This window comes from Myripristis murdjan, chromosome 11 (assembly GCF_902150065.1).
Source record: "Myripristis murdjan chromosome 11, fMyrMur1.1, whole genome shotgun sequence".
Lineage (NCBI taxonomy): Eukaryota > Metazoa > Chordata > Actinopteri > Holocentriformes > Holocentridae > Myripristis > Myripristis murdjan.
Genome location: NC_043990.1, coordinates 14,131,686 through 14,146,948, shown reverse-complemented (window position 1 = coordinate 14,146,948; position 15,263 = coordinate 14,131,686). Strand labels below are relative to the sequence as shown.

The 15,263-nt window shown below is 40.8% G+C and overlaps 2 protein-coding genes across 2 annotated transcripts; both read left to right on the top strand.

Moving 5' to 3' along the window:
- The first annotated feature begins 149 nt into the window (after positions 1-149).
- Positions 150-7,733, top strand: LOC115368351 (hepatoma-derived growth factor-like). Its single transcript, XM_030064418.1, has 6 exons — positions 150-638; positions 2,993-3,069; positions 3,453-3,591; positions 5,098-5,256; positions 5,358-5,546; positions 5,757-7,733. Exons 1-6 carry the CDS (start codon positions 552-554, stop codon positions 5,775-5,777), a joined length of 672 nt encoding a protein of 223 aa, XP_029920278.1. The 5' UTR covers positions 150-551; the 3' UTR covers positions 5,778-7,733.
- A 1,298-nt stretch (positions 7,734-9,031) lies between these two features.
- On the top strand, positions 9,032-13,557 carry mrpl24 (mitochondrial ribosomal protein L24). The gene is made up of 6 exons (XM_030064455.1): positions 9,032-9,155; positions 9,388-9,574; positions 9,858-9,953; positions 10,677-10,780; positions 11,542-11,672; positions 13,105-13,557. Exons 1-6 carry the CDS (start codon positions 9,106-9,108, stop codon positions 13,239-13,241), a joined length of 705 nt encoding a protein of 234 aa, XP_029920315.1. The 5' UTR covers positions 9,032-9,105; the 3' UTR covers positions 13,242-13,557.
- Positions 13,558-15,263: the final 1,706 nt, after the last annotated feature.

The window sequence follows — 15,263 nt, the reverse complement described above, 5'->3', positions numbered from 1 at the left end:
GCCTGCGCATTATCAAGTTTGTAATTTTGCTCATGATAACACTACACTAGAAAAATAGATGTTACCTAGTTTTACCTGTTAGAAATGATCTGATAATTGCCAGTGGGACAATGAAGTGAGGTTTTGCGGTGCATGACCAACAGGGGCGCTAGACGAGCCGCTGGGTCGACTGACTGGGGGCGCGTCTGTGAAGAGCGAAGCGGGTTTCAATTTCAAACCCAAACAGTCCGAGGCGAGGGCGAAGGAGCCAGTGGATTGTAAAACAAAATACAGTGTTTGTCGTGGCGTTTACATTGAAATCTCTAGGTTTTACGGTTTCCTGACTCGGCGTCGTGCTCCCTCTCAGCCCGGGCTTGCAGTTCAGCCTCACGTTAAAAGTCGCTCGCATCTAACGCTCCAGTTTTCTGCGCCTGGGTAATTTTTTGATGTGGTAAACCGAGGCTACGCTTGATTGTTGCAGCTGTTGATTTATCGGGGATATTGTAAAACATTAAAACACCAGTGCCATTTATATCCATCTCTGAGTGAGCTAATTAAGTTACCCAAGAAACATGCCGAGGTCGAACAGGCAAAGGGAATATAAACCTGGGGATCTCGTCTTTGCCAAAATGAAGGGGTATCCACATTGGCCTGCAAGGGTAAGCAACTAACATTAATATATATATGTTTTTTTTTCCACCTTTACGATAACGTTGTATATTCAGTGCAGTTGGTACAGCTGCGTGTGCTATCACTTGTTTATCTGTGCGGCCTAACAGTGTGTGGCTAACATGAGCTAGCCTAGCTGGGTTAACGTTAGCTGGCGTTGCCTATCCAGACGTCCACCACAGACAGTGGAGCTGCAAATCCTGCTGTAGACAAATAACACACTCCTTTAGCCTGAATAGCTCATGTTAGTGCTAGTTGGTAGCAGGTCGCCTTCATTTTTAAACACACAAACAGCGCTCTCCCAAAGGGCCCGACTAGGCTAACTTTAGCTTTTGTTAACCGTTAAACCGTTAATATCCAAGCCAAATGAACGCGCCACGGCCTAACCTCACCTATCTCAATCAGCTAAATTAACGCTGGGCCAATTGAGGACAGTCCCACACGGAGCCACGCCGCTGCCGACTTGTCTTAATGTGCACAATAAAGTTGTTTTGCCTTTCATTTTGGTGAGTTAGCCGTTGCTTTCCCGGCTGAGTGCTTTTGGTACGATGTTATAACCACACTTTGTCGCCTGGGCAAGTGTTAAACCACCAACGTTATCTGTTTTCCCCGCGCAGCTGCTGCTGGTAACTTGCAGCAGCAATACCAGTTAACGTCTATTAGGAGATGCTGTAGCCTGTGTTTGTTATCTACAAGGTTAAAAAAAAAAAAAAAAAAAAATCCCAACTTAAATAACCTTTTAAATTAGGATACAACAGCATATTCAAAAGAATGTAATAGCTACCTTTTTCCTCCAGCTGCGCGCCAGCTGCTGTGAACGGTAACCCTTTCAATATCTGTCAGGTCAATTTGACCCCATTCAATGTTTAACGCCTCTAAACACACGGTTAACATAATTTTTTATTCATTTTAATGACTTTTCATAATTTAATGGAGTGAAATGGGTAAACATTAAATTAACACGATGACATGTTTTCAGTGTCCTGTACACATTTTGTACACACCAGTGTTTCAGCTGGGGTTTATTTGACCCCAGGCTTTTTCAGCTGTGTAAAACATAAGAAATATCCACCTTTTACACAAATTAATCCCAGCTGTTGTGGATGACACTGAGGAGCTATTACATGTCATTTATAATCTTCACCAAACATGACCACACATGTAGCAGTGTGAGAACCAGTCCAGTTCATATGACATTTGTAGGGGAAAACATGATTCCCACAATGACTTTGATGTATAAGGGGTGTATAAGGAGTGCTTTGGTTATGTATTATACAAAGGGCTATTTAGGTTGTCAACAAGTCAAATAAAGTACCCGACTTGGGTAACAGTTTTAATTATAATCATTTTCTGGAGGTTTATCTTACTGGGGTGAAGTTGACCCCTATTGATAAAAAATGTTAGTAAATTTGAAGTCAACAGGAGTGTTAAATAAAGTCAAACTATTTGATATTTCTCTCTTTAAAAAAGTACTCCCATTTCTTTTCTTGCATGCTTATTGTGAAACAGTGAAAGTAGAGCCTCCCGCTTCTCATGTCACAGTACTGATGTCTGTCTGTCTCAGTGGCACCTCTTCCCTCCTTTTCTTGCTCTTATCAGACATGTCTCTTGTCAGTAAGTGGCATGCCCTGCCCCGCCTATCCTGCCACAGTTGTCCTATCTGGGAATGCCAAAAGCCTTATTTGGCTGTTAGGTCTGTTAGGAAGTCGTGATGCCACACTTGGTCATTACATCGCTTTCGTTTGCATCAGTGACTTGCTCTCCTCTCTCTAACGTCTAAACACAGCGTCTCAGGGGATGTTACACAAATCAGAACTGAAACTTGCCGTCATTAAGGCATCATCTAGTTAGGCATTTTGAATCACTTCGGCATCATAAGCTTCCTTTCAATCAGCAATTACACGTATCGCAGTCATGATGCCTGATGTAATCATCCAATCACCCGAGCCTAATTTACAGCATTAGGACCCTGGCTTACACATCCCAAAGGCTTACACAGCCGCCAGTGTTTGATTTGGTGACACAAAGAATAGGTTCCCTTAGGGGACATTCACACAAAACTTTAATTCTGCTTCCAGTTGTGAAAAAAAAGTTTGGTTAATATAGGCTAGACAAGCAGATACAAGGGGAACTCTCTCTGTTTTACATCAAGTTGTTCAAAAGACAGACGATGAGCTCCTTTAATTTAGACGTAATTTTGTGTGACTGAACATTTGTTGGGAACATCAGAAATGACTGTGTCTAGTTTTGGCTTTGCATTTTACGTCATGAGCGTTTTTATATCTGAAATGGATTTCTGGATTGCCCTGTGGGGTTTGTGAAAAAGCTCTCTGCTTGCTCACAGATTGACGAGTTACCTGAAGGAGCAGTTAAGTCGCCCTCCAACAAGTACCAGGTGTTCTTCTTTGGAACACACGAGACGTGAGTAAAATGTGATATGTGAACTGTCTCCTTCCAACTGGAGCTGAAACCATGGCAGAAGCAGTTGACACAGTTAGAAGAAACATCCTACATTAGCTTATTTCTGCCAGCTCTTACGAACAGCTATTCAAGATTGGTTTGTCTTTACTTTTTTGTACACATGCATTTCTTTTGTTGAAAATAGAAACTCAAGTAAAATTCAATGTCATTGTCAATAAATTGTGTCAAAATAAGGCACAGCTGCTTAAATGCTTTACTTAGTGTTTCATAACACTGTCTCTGCCAGTTATACATTTTAAATCCATGTGGTTTTCCGGGTGAGTGTAGACATCCAGGAAAACCATTAAATTATGTTGACAGCTGCAATGTTTTGATCACCACAGGGCATTTCTGGGGGCCAAGGACTTGTTCCCCTATGATGAATGTAAGGAGAAGTTTGGAAAACCAACCAAGAGGAAAGGCTTCACTGAGGGACTCTGGGAAATTGAGAATAATCCCACTGTCACGCATGAAGGCTACGAGGTGGGTGTATTTCTGTGATAGAGGCCAAGTGTACACACTTGCTGCTTTGTCTGTATGTTTCTTTCACTGTACTGTGAGCAAAGTGGATTTTCTTTTTGTGTCCGATGTAAGGTAAGCACAGAATTTGGTAAATTCCTCAGAGAGGCAGATGAATGAAAAGTGAAAGTTCAGAGTTTTAGAACGCCTAAGTTGCTGACTGCCAGTCCTTAAAGCTAGTGGTATACTTACAGCAAGTTGTGCATACCCAAAATAGAAACTCAGTCCAATACACCGGGCCATACAGATTTATGTATACTCACTGCTGTGTCATATTGTTTATTTGCACACTCTGCCAGTTGGGGCACATGAAGATTTAAGAGGTAACCATAACCTAGGGAAAGTAGAAATAGTAGTAACAGTACTGTAACAGAGAGAATCAACAACATGCAGCGAAAGCCACAAAGGTTGCTGGAGACTAAGAAGATTTAAGGTGGACAGATCTTCTAACAGGCTTCACAAGACAGACCAGGAAACAATTCATTTTCAAAGAGTTGGCCACGAGATGTAAATACAGGCAGTGAACCTGAGAAGGAAAAAGAGATGCTTTTCCACCAGGCAACACAAGCAGTCATGTGTGTTTTAGCCCAGCTGCAGATGATCCTGCAGCAGGCTGATGGGGTATAGAATTTGCCTAGCTCGGCCAACCAGTCCAGGGTACACTGAGGAGTCCAAGGCTGATGCATGACAAGTTCTCTTATTTGTGTCTGTACCAGGTGAAATCCTAACCCTATTAGAACATTTACCAGGATTTCTCCAACAAATTGGCACCACAAGTCCTTTGAAATACTTCATTACATATTCCTACTTAAACTATAGCCTATAGAAGTAAATGGAATGCTTTGCATGCAGGATTGAGAAACACTGTTTTCATTCTACAGTGACTTGCACAAGCTTTGCTGAAAAATGCTTAGTGGGAGATGGCACCAGTTTTATGTGAACAAAAACTACAGCTTTATTGTGCACAGAAGATTTGATCAGCAATGAATAGGGTATTGTTTAAAAAAAAAAAAAAACAACTGTAAATCTCTGTCAGAAAATGCGACCACTGCAGACAGTTCTAACCTTCCATGACACTGAATAAATCAAACATGAGTGCATTCAGCTAATTAGTAACTTTAAATTTTTGTTGTGTTACATATTGGTGATTAGGGTTGTTACTTTTTCCAAAAATCTGGTGTTTCGTGGCGGCTGATGTCACTACCTGTTGTTGGTCTCTGCAGGTGGTGACATCAGCCACCATCAACCACGGGGCACCCTACTTTTCACCGTTACGGGTCAGGCTTCACACAGATTTCGGTTTGGTTTAGTTTTTAGTCTTTAATGAACTCTCACTGTATTTTACTAACAGTAGACAATATTTAGCCTAGACATTCATGCGTACTGTTCATGGCTCAGTGGGCCAAAATGCATGCAATGTGAGGGATGTCGTTCCTTATCCTTCCTTGTCATTTAAATTTCTCTCTTTAGCCATCAAAGAAGGACAACACGTCAGAAGGCGCAGGGGAGACAGGCAGTTTGGAGAAAGCAGATGCTGAGGGCAGTAGTGATGAGGATGAAGGTGCCCTGGTCATTGACGAGAAGAACGAGAGGGGAGGAACTAAACGAAAAGCAGGGGAGTCCACAGAGGTGAGCCTTTTTCAAGTTTGTTAGTCATACGCTTTGTAAGGCGAGAGCTCCTTTGTCACTCATCTTTGTGGCTCTTTGACCCTTCCTCTAACCCTTCGTAGGCATCTCCCAAGCGGCTGAAGGACTCAGAGGGGGAAGGTGATTTGAAAGCAGACAGCAACAAGTCTAACACAGAGGCCAAACTCAATGATGTGGCTGGGCCCAAGCCCACTGCTCCATCCTCACTGAGCGAGTCGAGACCAGAGGGCCAGGAAAACCCTCCTGCAGGGGGACAGTTAACAGCAGATAAGGTGCGGCTCTCTCCTTAATGGTGTGCTACTTACTTTCAAAACATCAAATAAAAATGAGTCATGGTTAACTTCAGCAACATTAAATATCTAATTCTGATAGAACTGTGTATGATTCTTGTTGGTATCACAATTTCCAAGAATTTGTCAGATTGAGAATAAGAGCTGCTTCAGAATAATCCATCATTTTACTCTTCACTGTTCTCCCTGCAGCCCGTGACAGACAGTGCTTAACACCAACTCTCAGAAGAAAACCAAGATCCTTTGGCGCTTCTCTCTGGAATTTAAGCATTAAAATGATTACCTGCAGAAGGATAGAGTTCTGCTGTTTAATTAATAGGATAATTTTAAAACCTAAGTATGTTTGTATTGAGAGACAAACAAATCTTCATTTGCCATTTTGGGATATCATATATCCTAGAATCAAAAGTTTGCTAATCTGATTTCAAACAATTGAATTGAGCACTTTAAGGCTCATTTATAAATGGGATTTTGGTGTGTATATATATTTTTTATTTCTAAGTGCAATTACATAATTACAAAGTCTGGATGCTAGGTGTCAAAAACATTTTTCAGTTTAGAGAGAATACGTGCTGAATTCATAATGTAACCTAAACAAACAAAATGAGTTTTGAGGAAAGGAAACCTTTCATCCACCAAACAATTTTGTTTGACAACTACTCCCATTTGTCCATTCAGTTGATATTTGTTGATTTTGAAAACAGAGAGATCATGTACTTCTAAAGAACAAACTTTCACTTCTGCCGCTTAAATACAGTATGTACACACAAGGATTTAGTGAGTATTCTTCCGTTTGTTTTGCCTAGCTTTTCAGCCTGACCTTAAAACATGTAATTTTTACATGAGTTGCACTTTCAAAAAAATCTTGTTTTTCTTCTTTTTTTGCCCCGTTAATTGTTGTCTAGATAGGAGATTAATATGCTATGCTGGTTTTGTTGCTTTGATGTATTGTACACTTCATTGGAGGTGACCAAATTATGCAATTCATTTCACTAGATCGCATATATGGTCTACTTGTTTGTGTAAGCCCCACTTGAGAAGAACCTTAAACTAATTTAGGACTTAAGAAAATGCTTTGAGTCCCCCTCTGTACTTTTCCAGAGTAACTCTTGGCCTATTATGTGCATTATTGAAAGCAGAGAGACATTCCTGAATGTTATTGTGTCAATCTTTGGACTTTCACTATTTGAAGTCAAGGTGGAGATATTGTATTTTGGGAGGTGGAAACAAGGTTGATGGTCACATTTTCAAATCCTTTTGAATCCACCTTGTCAGATCAACTGCTAATTTTTGTTGTATTCCAATTCCTCATTAAGCTCATACGATGATGCCATTGCCAGATACTGGCGATGTAATTGGTGATACAAAGCAAGTTTCCTCTTAAATCTATTGTTGGCATACATTTTTAATACCAGTCTAGTCCACACAAGTCATGGTTTTGGAAGAAATGGAATTTTGTTGCAAGGCTTGAGGTGACTTCCATTTCCACAGCAAAACCTCTTTAAAACTCTGTGATTTCTCTGTTTCAAACCCTCTTAACTGGAATGTGGATCTGCTCCTCCTTCAATGGTGTTATTTTGGCTGTGGAACAAAATTGTGATGTTTTAAACAGGTGTTTTGTTCAAACATTTATTGAGGCAACATGTTGAATATGTGGTGTTGTTATTTTATCTTGGCGACTTCCAAGTTCCCTATAGTAGTTCTGGGGGTATTCATTCTTGAGGTTCAGATTTTTTGACACGCTTTGCGTACTTGCCATGTCATTTGGATATTATGTTCATTGCTTCAACACTCTTATCTATATTTGGCAACATGAACCTCTAGTTATTTAATTTACTGTTGATCCTAAGGGGAAGCTCTGTTTTTAAAAGTGAAATTAACCCTACATGTTTTGCTCTCAGTGGGATTATCTGTATGCAGATGTCCTATGCTGTCCTGCTGCATGACTTTTATACATGCCACCCTATCACCACACCACTGATTATAATATAAACTGGTCAGAGCTCAAGACTCTGGAGTCAATTCCTAGGGTGTAATTTGTAATTATAGTGTAATCCTTGGTTTAGCTTTCTCTGTCATTTTCGGAGGCTGCCACTCAGCTTAATCTACTGCTTAGTTTTACCATTGTAGTCGCCAGTCCATTTAATAAACATGTTGATTACAAAAATATCTTGTATTTGTCATGTTTGTGTTTAATAAACCTCCATCATTGTGTATTAACCACTCAGAGTTAGTCTGGAAAGTACCTTGTGCAAGTAATTTCTTTTTTGGTCATTGCATCCTGTTGAATCAACAAGATCGTATGAATCCCCAATCTGCAAATACAGCAGTTTATATTAGTTATTTTGCTGTTCATCAGGGGCATTCCTCACTAAACTGGGTGTTGTGCAGAACTGTAACTGAACCAAGCACAAACCTCTGTCAAATCATTTTCACACTAAGGCACCACTACAGTTGTGTGAAACCAATAATGGCACCTTTTTTATGCATGTCACAAATAACTTATTCCACAGAGAACCTCATGGCACAGTTTGGGGCTTTTGGCTGGTAGTGCTGAACTAGTTTTGGTCTTATGTAAGCCATCCTGACAGCCATTTTTCTTTTCTTTCTTTTTTTTGGGGGGTGGGGGGGGGTGGGGGTCACTATGAGCTCTTAGGGTGTCACAATGGCTTTTAAATCCACACACCTCATTTAAATGACAACTATGCCGGGTTTTGTATAATGTCAGCCTTTTTAAGTGAGCAATCCCTCTGTCATTTGGTTCTCTTAATGACTAAGACAATGTGGCTCGCAGGGGAAGTGGCAAATCAAGCTTAGTTTCAGCTACATCCGACTCTCCCTCATTTTGGTCAGGAGCTTATTCAGCACTGATGTGCGAACTAATGACTTCTTTATCCTGCTTCTGTGTTTGATGGCAGGTTCTGGCTTCATGCTTTATGTTATCACCACTATAGGTATAACTCTGGCTTACATCTTACAAAAAAAACACCTTCTAGAATTCATAATGCTGTAAGAACATATTTGGGCACTTCTGGACTCAGGGACTAGTCCCAATGATGTCCTTGAACATTCAAATGGAATAAAGGGAAGGACAAGTTACAGATGTGTTACCTGAAAATGTTAAATAATACCTAAATGGATCATTACCTAATTGTTGACCTTAAACTGCCCTATACAATGAATTGAGTTAAACAAAAAAAAGAAAAAAAAAATGCTGCTTTATAACATGACTTGGCTAAGAAAAAAAGATCATATCTATGCAAACAACATGAGAATGGATAAGATTTTTGTCCACAACATATGCAGAATAACAACAATATACATCAGCAAGTATGTTTTTAGATGCCACCTCAGGTTTAGAGAAATTCTCTTGCAGCTAAAATGCAGATGTGAAGCAGCTGGCTGCCCGCGGCCTGCACACAGGCCTCAAATCAATTCCTGAGCACCATCAACTTCCAGGATGCAAGATTTGATAACGTCAAGGCCACTGCGCATGCGCACGACCAGGCTTCCTCCCATCCACTAGGTGGCGATGTAGCATATGAACTGCTGGTGTTGGTGTAATACATGTGACATTGACATCCAAAGAGGGTAAGATATCTCTCATTTTACTAACACATACTCTGATATAGCCAACTCACAGAATACTATAATTAACATTAACATCTGAATGAAGTGTTAGAGAAGCTGTGTTGCAGTCTTAGCTCATTTTATCGTGTTTGTGTAACGTTAGCTAGTGGCTAATGCCTGACGTTAGCTCGTTAGCTACACGGCAAGGTTTTGCTACCGCTTGAGACGAGTCTTGATTCATTTTTTCTCTTAGGAAAATGAGGTTGACAGCTCTCCTGTCGATGGCAGCTAAGGCCACCTTCCCCAAAGACTACCGCTTTGGCACCAACAGGCCGTGGACCGTGGCTGCCAAGAGGCTCAATCCCCCAGGAAAGAAGAGGAGAAAGGTGTTTATGGATCCAGTAGCTCCTGAGGACTGGTCTGTTTTCAGAGGGGACACGGTAAGGAGATCCATGAAACTTAGCATGTTGTATGTCCACTGACATACATGTGTATGCCTGCAGACATGCTCACTTAATTTGGGTAGTGCATTGTTGTGTTAATGTTGGGGTTGCATGCAAGTGATGCATAGTTATTCATCTGCACTTCGAGGGTTTGGAAAGAAACGTTTTTTCAACAAGGATTAGCATATTTATAACTCAAAGATGTAAACAAGATGATCAGTGTGTTTGTACAGTGCATAGTAATATAGTAATCAGTGTGTGTTTGTCATCTGTTCCTCAGGTTGAGATTCTAGCTGGAAAAGACAAAGGGAAGCAGGGGAAGGTGGTCCAAGTCTTCAGACACAGAAACTGGGTTATCCTGGGGGGGCTGAACACAGTAAGCAATTCCTCTTGTCACCGTTTGTTGTTGCTTTAGACACTGGCTGCCGTCAAGCTCATCAAAAACACACACAGCTGAAAATTGGCCTGGACAAGACTACTTTGCTGTTATAAGATTAATAACAGGAATTCAGTGTCATCTGTATTGTTTACATACTAAAAACAAGCCTCCTTTCCAAAATGCATATAACTTCAGTATCTTGTAAGTCTGTGTTTTAAATTGGGACAAAAAACAAGAACCTAACTTGGTAAATCAAGGCTACTCATTCCTGATATATTTACAAACATGTTATTCATTAACATTGAAAAGAGTAAACTTAACTTTTTGGAAAACTTATTTTTTGATGTTGTATGGTGAACAAATGAAGACAGCCTTTGTTCAGTATTCAGTTCACTACAGTGCTTAATGTCTGTATGGTAATGCTGTTGAGAGGAAGCAAAGCTGGCTCTCACTGCTTGCTGTAGACGATGTACTAAAGCCACAGCATGCTCCAAAGCAACTACTAAACTACTTCTCTTTGCGTCCCAGTGATGTTACTGAGGCAGCAGTGTTACACCTTGCGTTTCTTCTTTAGCTCCACCAGATGGAGCCAAACTGTTTGAATAGCAGAAGCCCGGGCACAGCTGTTAAAATGTCTGTTTTAGCCTCAGGAAGCATCGTTGGTCATCACCTGTTTCCTTTTTGGGCATGTCACGTTGTGAACAAATATTTCTGTCTCAGCATTACAGATACATCGGCAAAGTGGGAGAGTATCGTGGGACTTACATCGCCAGCGAGGCTCCCCTCCTGCTCAACAATGTTTCCCTCATCGACCCCACAGACAAGTAAGCCTTGCTGAAGTGCAAGATTGAAAACGTGGCAGTGTACACGTATGCTCATTTAGAAGCCAACAAGTTGGTGTTCAGAATGAGTGGTGGGCGTTTTCTGTGGAAGGTTCTGCTATGCTATGCTATCATTATTTGATGTCCCAGTTACCAGTACTGAGGTTAAGAGTTCAAGAGAAAAAAACAAAAAGTGCAATCAAAAACAACACACGCATGACCAGCCCAAAACTAAACAGTTACCGTAAGGTGTCCATTACAGAGATTCTCCGTTCCCTTTTGGCCAATTCAAGATGAAAACAGAGTCTGTGGTTACAAACACCTGGATGTGTTTATCTTGTCTCTGGTGTGTTTGTATGGGATCACTGTCTGTGAAAACTGTGCGCTGTGGCTCATACTTGCTTTTTTGGTGCTCACCAGCTTGAAAGTGAATGTTCCTCAGACAAAATAAACATCAAAAACCATGGTTTCTGTTTGAGAGGGCGACATGCGCAGTAATCCTCCTCTCATGTTGCAGTAAGACCAGGAACGATGGTGCACACAACAGCTAAAAGCACTGTACCACACACACAAAGGCATCAGATCTGCATCATATTTAGATTGACATTTTACAGATATTTAAATATGCAACATGTCTGAAACTTTTCAGCATGTAGCAGGAACTTAAATCATTCTGAAAAGCTGGTGTACATTATTTAGATGAATGTAAATAGTGTTTGAGATAAATAGGGCTTGGCTGTGACACACTGATTTCGATCCTCCAGGAAGCCCACAGGGGTGGAGTGGAGGTTCACAGAGGAGGGGGAGAGGGTGCGGGTCTCCGTCAGGACGGGTCGAATCATCCCTAAGCCTATCGTTGAGCGCCGAGATGGCATCGTGCCACAGCAGTGGAAAGGTGAGTGTACTGGGGAGGGATTTCTTTTCAGTAAGAATAAACTTTCCATGTTTATCTAACATTCAGCATAAAAACACCTGTAGTTCAACTTTCAACTCTTTCAACACAGTTGGCGATGGCAGAAATCTCAGATCTAGATGATGCCAGAATCTACTCAAATATTACTTAGTCCAAGGCCTCTATATGCAGCAAATTTAATGTGAATCACTTCCAACATTTTGAGATATCTCACTGATAGACACACACACAAACAAGGTAAAGAAACATAATTTGTTGGGGGAGGTAACAACACATAAACAGAGACATTAATGACAGGAGTTTCGGTGTGTTTGTTATGTTTTTGCCCTGCTCCGTCTGTTTGCTTGTTAGCAGAATATCTCTCATAAACAGATTTGTATGAAACTTGGTGAGAATTTTGATTAGGGGCCAAGGTAGAGCGAACTGATTAATTGTTCACACTGATTGGCCAAAGGAGGGTGTGGCATTGGATATGATTAACTTTTAGTGAAAATCAAACATGTGGACATAGCATATCTTGACAATTGCATAGTGTTGGCAGAGGTATATGCTCTATTAAGTATTCTCTGAAACCCAGATATTTTTCCAGAGGCAACATTTGGTATATCTTCTTTACTGTGCATATAGGACAGGATTCGACAAGAGTATGGATAGGACTGTTTTGCTGATCTACAGGATTGCTGTAACATGACTTTGTCTTTCTAAAGGAAAAGATCAGCTTAAAATGAAAATGCAGTTATATGAACTTCATATGACCAAACATGCTGCAAGATAGTTCCATCTGAGCCTGTTAAACATTTGAAGAAAATAGTCTCAGAATGGGCAAATTTCAGAGCTTGTGCAGCGTAATCTAAGTCAAATAATTGCCCTCCAGAAGGCCTACATTTACCTCATTACCTTCTGTATTTGCCCATCTGATAGCTCCTTATTTATCAAAGCATCAATCACCTTGTTGTGTGCACCTGTGCTAGCATTCACCAGCCCCAGACTCCAAAGCACACACTGTTGACATTTTTGGGATTAAGGGAGAAAGCTAAATATAAGATTTCTGGACTCACACTGCAATCGTTTCACTAGAAAAAACACTTCAGTTATGCTGCATGAGTTGTTTTATGAAAATTGATGGTCCTTTTGTGCTGTTTATTGCGCCCTAAACAAACAGATCCTATTAACTTAAGTGGTTTTGGAGAATGCTGAATGGAACTGTACAAACTAATGTGGCATTCAGCTGACATTTGGGCAACTACAGTTTTTTTTTGTTTGTTTTGTGGTGAGCTGTTCCTCAACAGGACCATAACAATAGCGTCTTAATCACATGTTTCAGCTGATGTGTTTCATTATGGACTCATTGGTTTCCTGTTTAAGGTGACATTTACTCTTGTCATGTGACTCACTTTTGTTTCTGCCATTTCAGATGGTCCCAAAGACACCAGTCCAGACGACACTCTAGAAAAGACCTATACACCGTCTATGAAAACTCTGGAGGAGGAGGTCATGGAGAAACTGGGCATCGAGGAGAACAGGAGGCACCAAAAGTCCTACTGGTACTGATCAGAGACTCTTGACAGACGCTCTTGACATCCCATATTCCCCGTCCTGCTGTCCATTTTTCGCAGTGGAAGGAATTCTGAAGATACCTTGTTATGATGGGACTCAGCTGAATGACATAATGTGGTGCAACACCGACATTTTTGAAGAAATGCAAGCATTGCATGAGGTGGGAACACACACCTTATGATTGACCCTGTGTGCTTCTGTTTCCTGAGTGGGAGCAGCTTCACTCATTCTCTGTTTAGGATGATATCACAATCACAGTTTGTATTATTTTATTTCTTGTACATTATGAATAAATGTCATGTAAACCCGCTCTTTTAATGTTTCGAGTTTTGCTTCATAATGGAGGCACTGCATAGCTTAAATAATGCATTGATGCTTTCAGGTATTTGTTGTTGCAGGCTGAACCAGTGTCTTAAAATAAGATTTGCCAGGGCCTCTGAAGGATGACAAGCAGTGGAATACATTGGTTTAGACTGAGTACATGCATCACAGGCTGAGTTTAGACTGAGTTCACAGTGCTAAGACACCCTGTTTTACTTCAGATGTATTACATCAGTCGGGCATAGACATTGTGTCATTTTCTTCCCCAGCATGTCTCTTTTACCCAAACAGTTGCTTTGAGCAGGAGTTAATCTGCACCATCAGCAAGTAACTGGAGCATCCAAAAGCAACATTTCAGCTAAGATGGCAAGCTTATAATTGGAAAACTTGTTAATTTTGGTCGGCACAATGATGCTCAGACAAGCTCGAATAATGAACACAATGAGTTCTGTACCAGAGAAAATGGTTTTGCTTACCGTCCCGACTTCTAAAATAGATAATGAACTGTGATCTGTAATGTATCTTACTCATGGTGTTGGCAGACACTTGCAGCCTGATTGGTAATTTATAAAGTTAAAGATGGGTATTTTACAGGAGCCTGGGCATACTGCCTTCCAAAACTTTGAGCTGCTAGACGAATGAGTCTCTATTTCCAACCTGTCTGGGAAAAAAGACTGGCTACCAAGTAATGGAGATTCTCCAAAGGGAAATGGTTTGGAAGGAGGTTACACAGACTGGGTAGTTTCAGAGACGTCCTCATTATCCTCATTTAACTTTATCCATTGGAACTGTGTATTTGTTCCCATTGTGCCGTTTTTTGTTTTTTTCTTCGAAATCCAAATATGACCTCACCTATCAATTTGTGACCTACTTTAATACATGAGGGTATCAGGCTACTTTTTCTATTTTAGCAAATCAAATGAAGAAAAGACTCAGTTGTTCAAACATAAGGAAACATAAAGTCACTGTACTTCTCATAAATGTTAAGTTTTTCACCTCACACCTATTTCCATGTCATTTTTCCTTGTTTTTGTTTTTGTATTTTAGTGTTTACTAGGTGAAGGTGGAAACAGACATTAAAGATTGGGGTGAGACCACTGAGCCACCAAAATGCCCCGTACTGATCAGTTCTGATCCACATTTTGTCAGTTGCTTCACTACTACCTCTCAGTCTCGCTTGCCTGGATTCATCACTGTCTAATCTGAGCCTGTAGGGCCTACAGTCACTCCAAAAATCAACCCCTATATCACCCCAAATGTGTACACACAAGCAATCAACACACTGATTGATTGTTCTTACATTACATGTGTTAGTGATCTAAAACCAGGCTGCTGTAATGTAATGCAAAGAGAACAGTGAAAGTTGCCAGGTCATGGATAATCACATTTAATTCCACCCATCCCACTGAGCAGCTCTGCTGGAGCACACTGGGCTTTAGTGCCTTGCTCCATGTGAATTTTTTATAGTCGTTGAGGGAGGGAACAGCAGGAGTCATTTATTACCATAGGATTTCCCAGCTGGTTGAGAGATTCAAACTGGCAACCCTCTGGCTGCAAGCCTGCTTCTCTTGCATTCCCTAAAATTAACAGATTTCATGTTCATAGATTTTTGCCAATCCCAAAACACCTTTACATGAACCAACCCCGCCCTCTTGAGCCTGATGTGGTTCCTGGATTCCAGGAACCTCCAGTTTC

Coding starts and splice junctions, on each gene's coding strand:
- LOC115368351 (XM_030064418.1), top strand. CDS start 552: ATGCCGAGGTCGAACAGGCAAAGGGAATATAAACCTGGGGATCTCGTC. Junction 639..2,992: donor ATCCACATTGGCCTGCAAGG/GTAAGCAACTAA, acceptor GCTTGCTCACAG/ATTGACGAGTTACCTGAAGG. Junction 5,547..5,756: donor GACAGTTAACAGCAGATAAG/GTGCGGCTCTCT, acceptor TTCTCCCTGCAG/CCCGTGACAGACAGTGCTTA.
- mrpl24 (XM_030064455.1), top strand. CDS start 9,106: ATGAACTGCTGGTGTTGGTGTAATACATGTGACATTGACATCCAAAGA. Junction 9,156..9,387: donor GACATTGACATCCAAAGAGG/GTAAGATATCTC, acceptor TTTTTCTCTTAG/GAAAATGAGGTTGACAGCTC. Junction 10,781..11,541: donor CTCATCGACCCCACAGACAA/GTAAGCCTTGCT, acceptor TCGATCCTCCAG/GAAGCCCACAGGGGTGGAGT.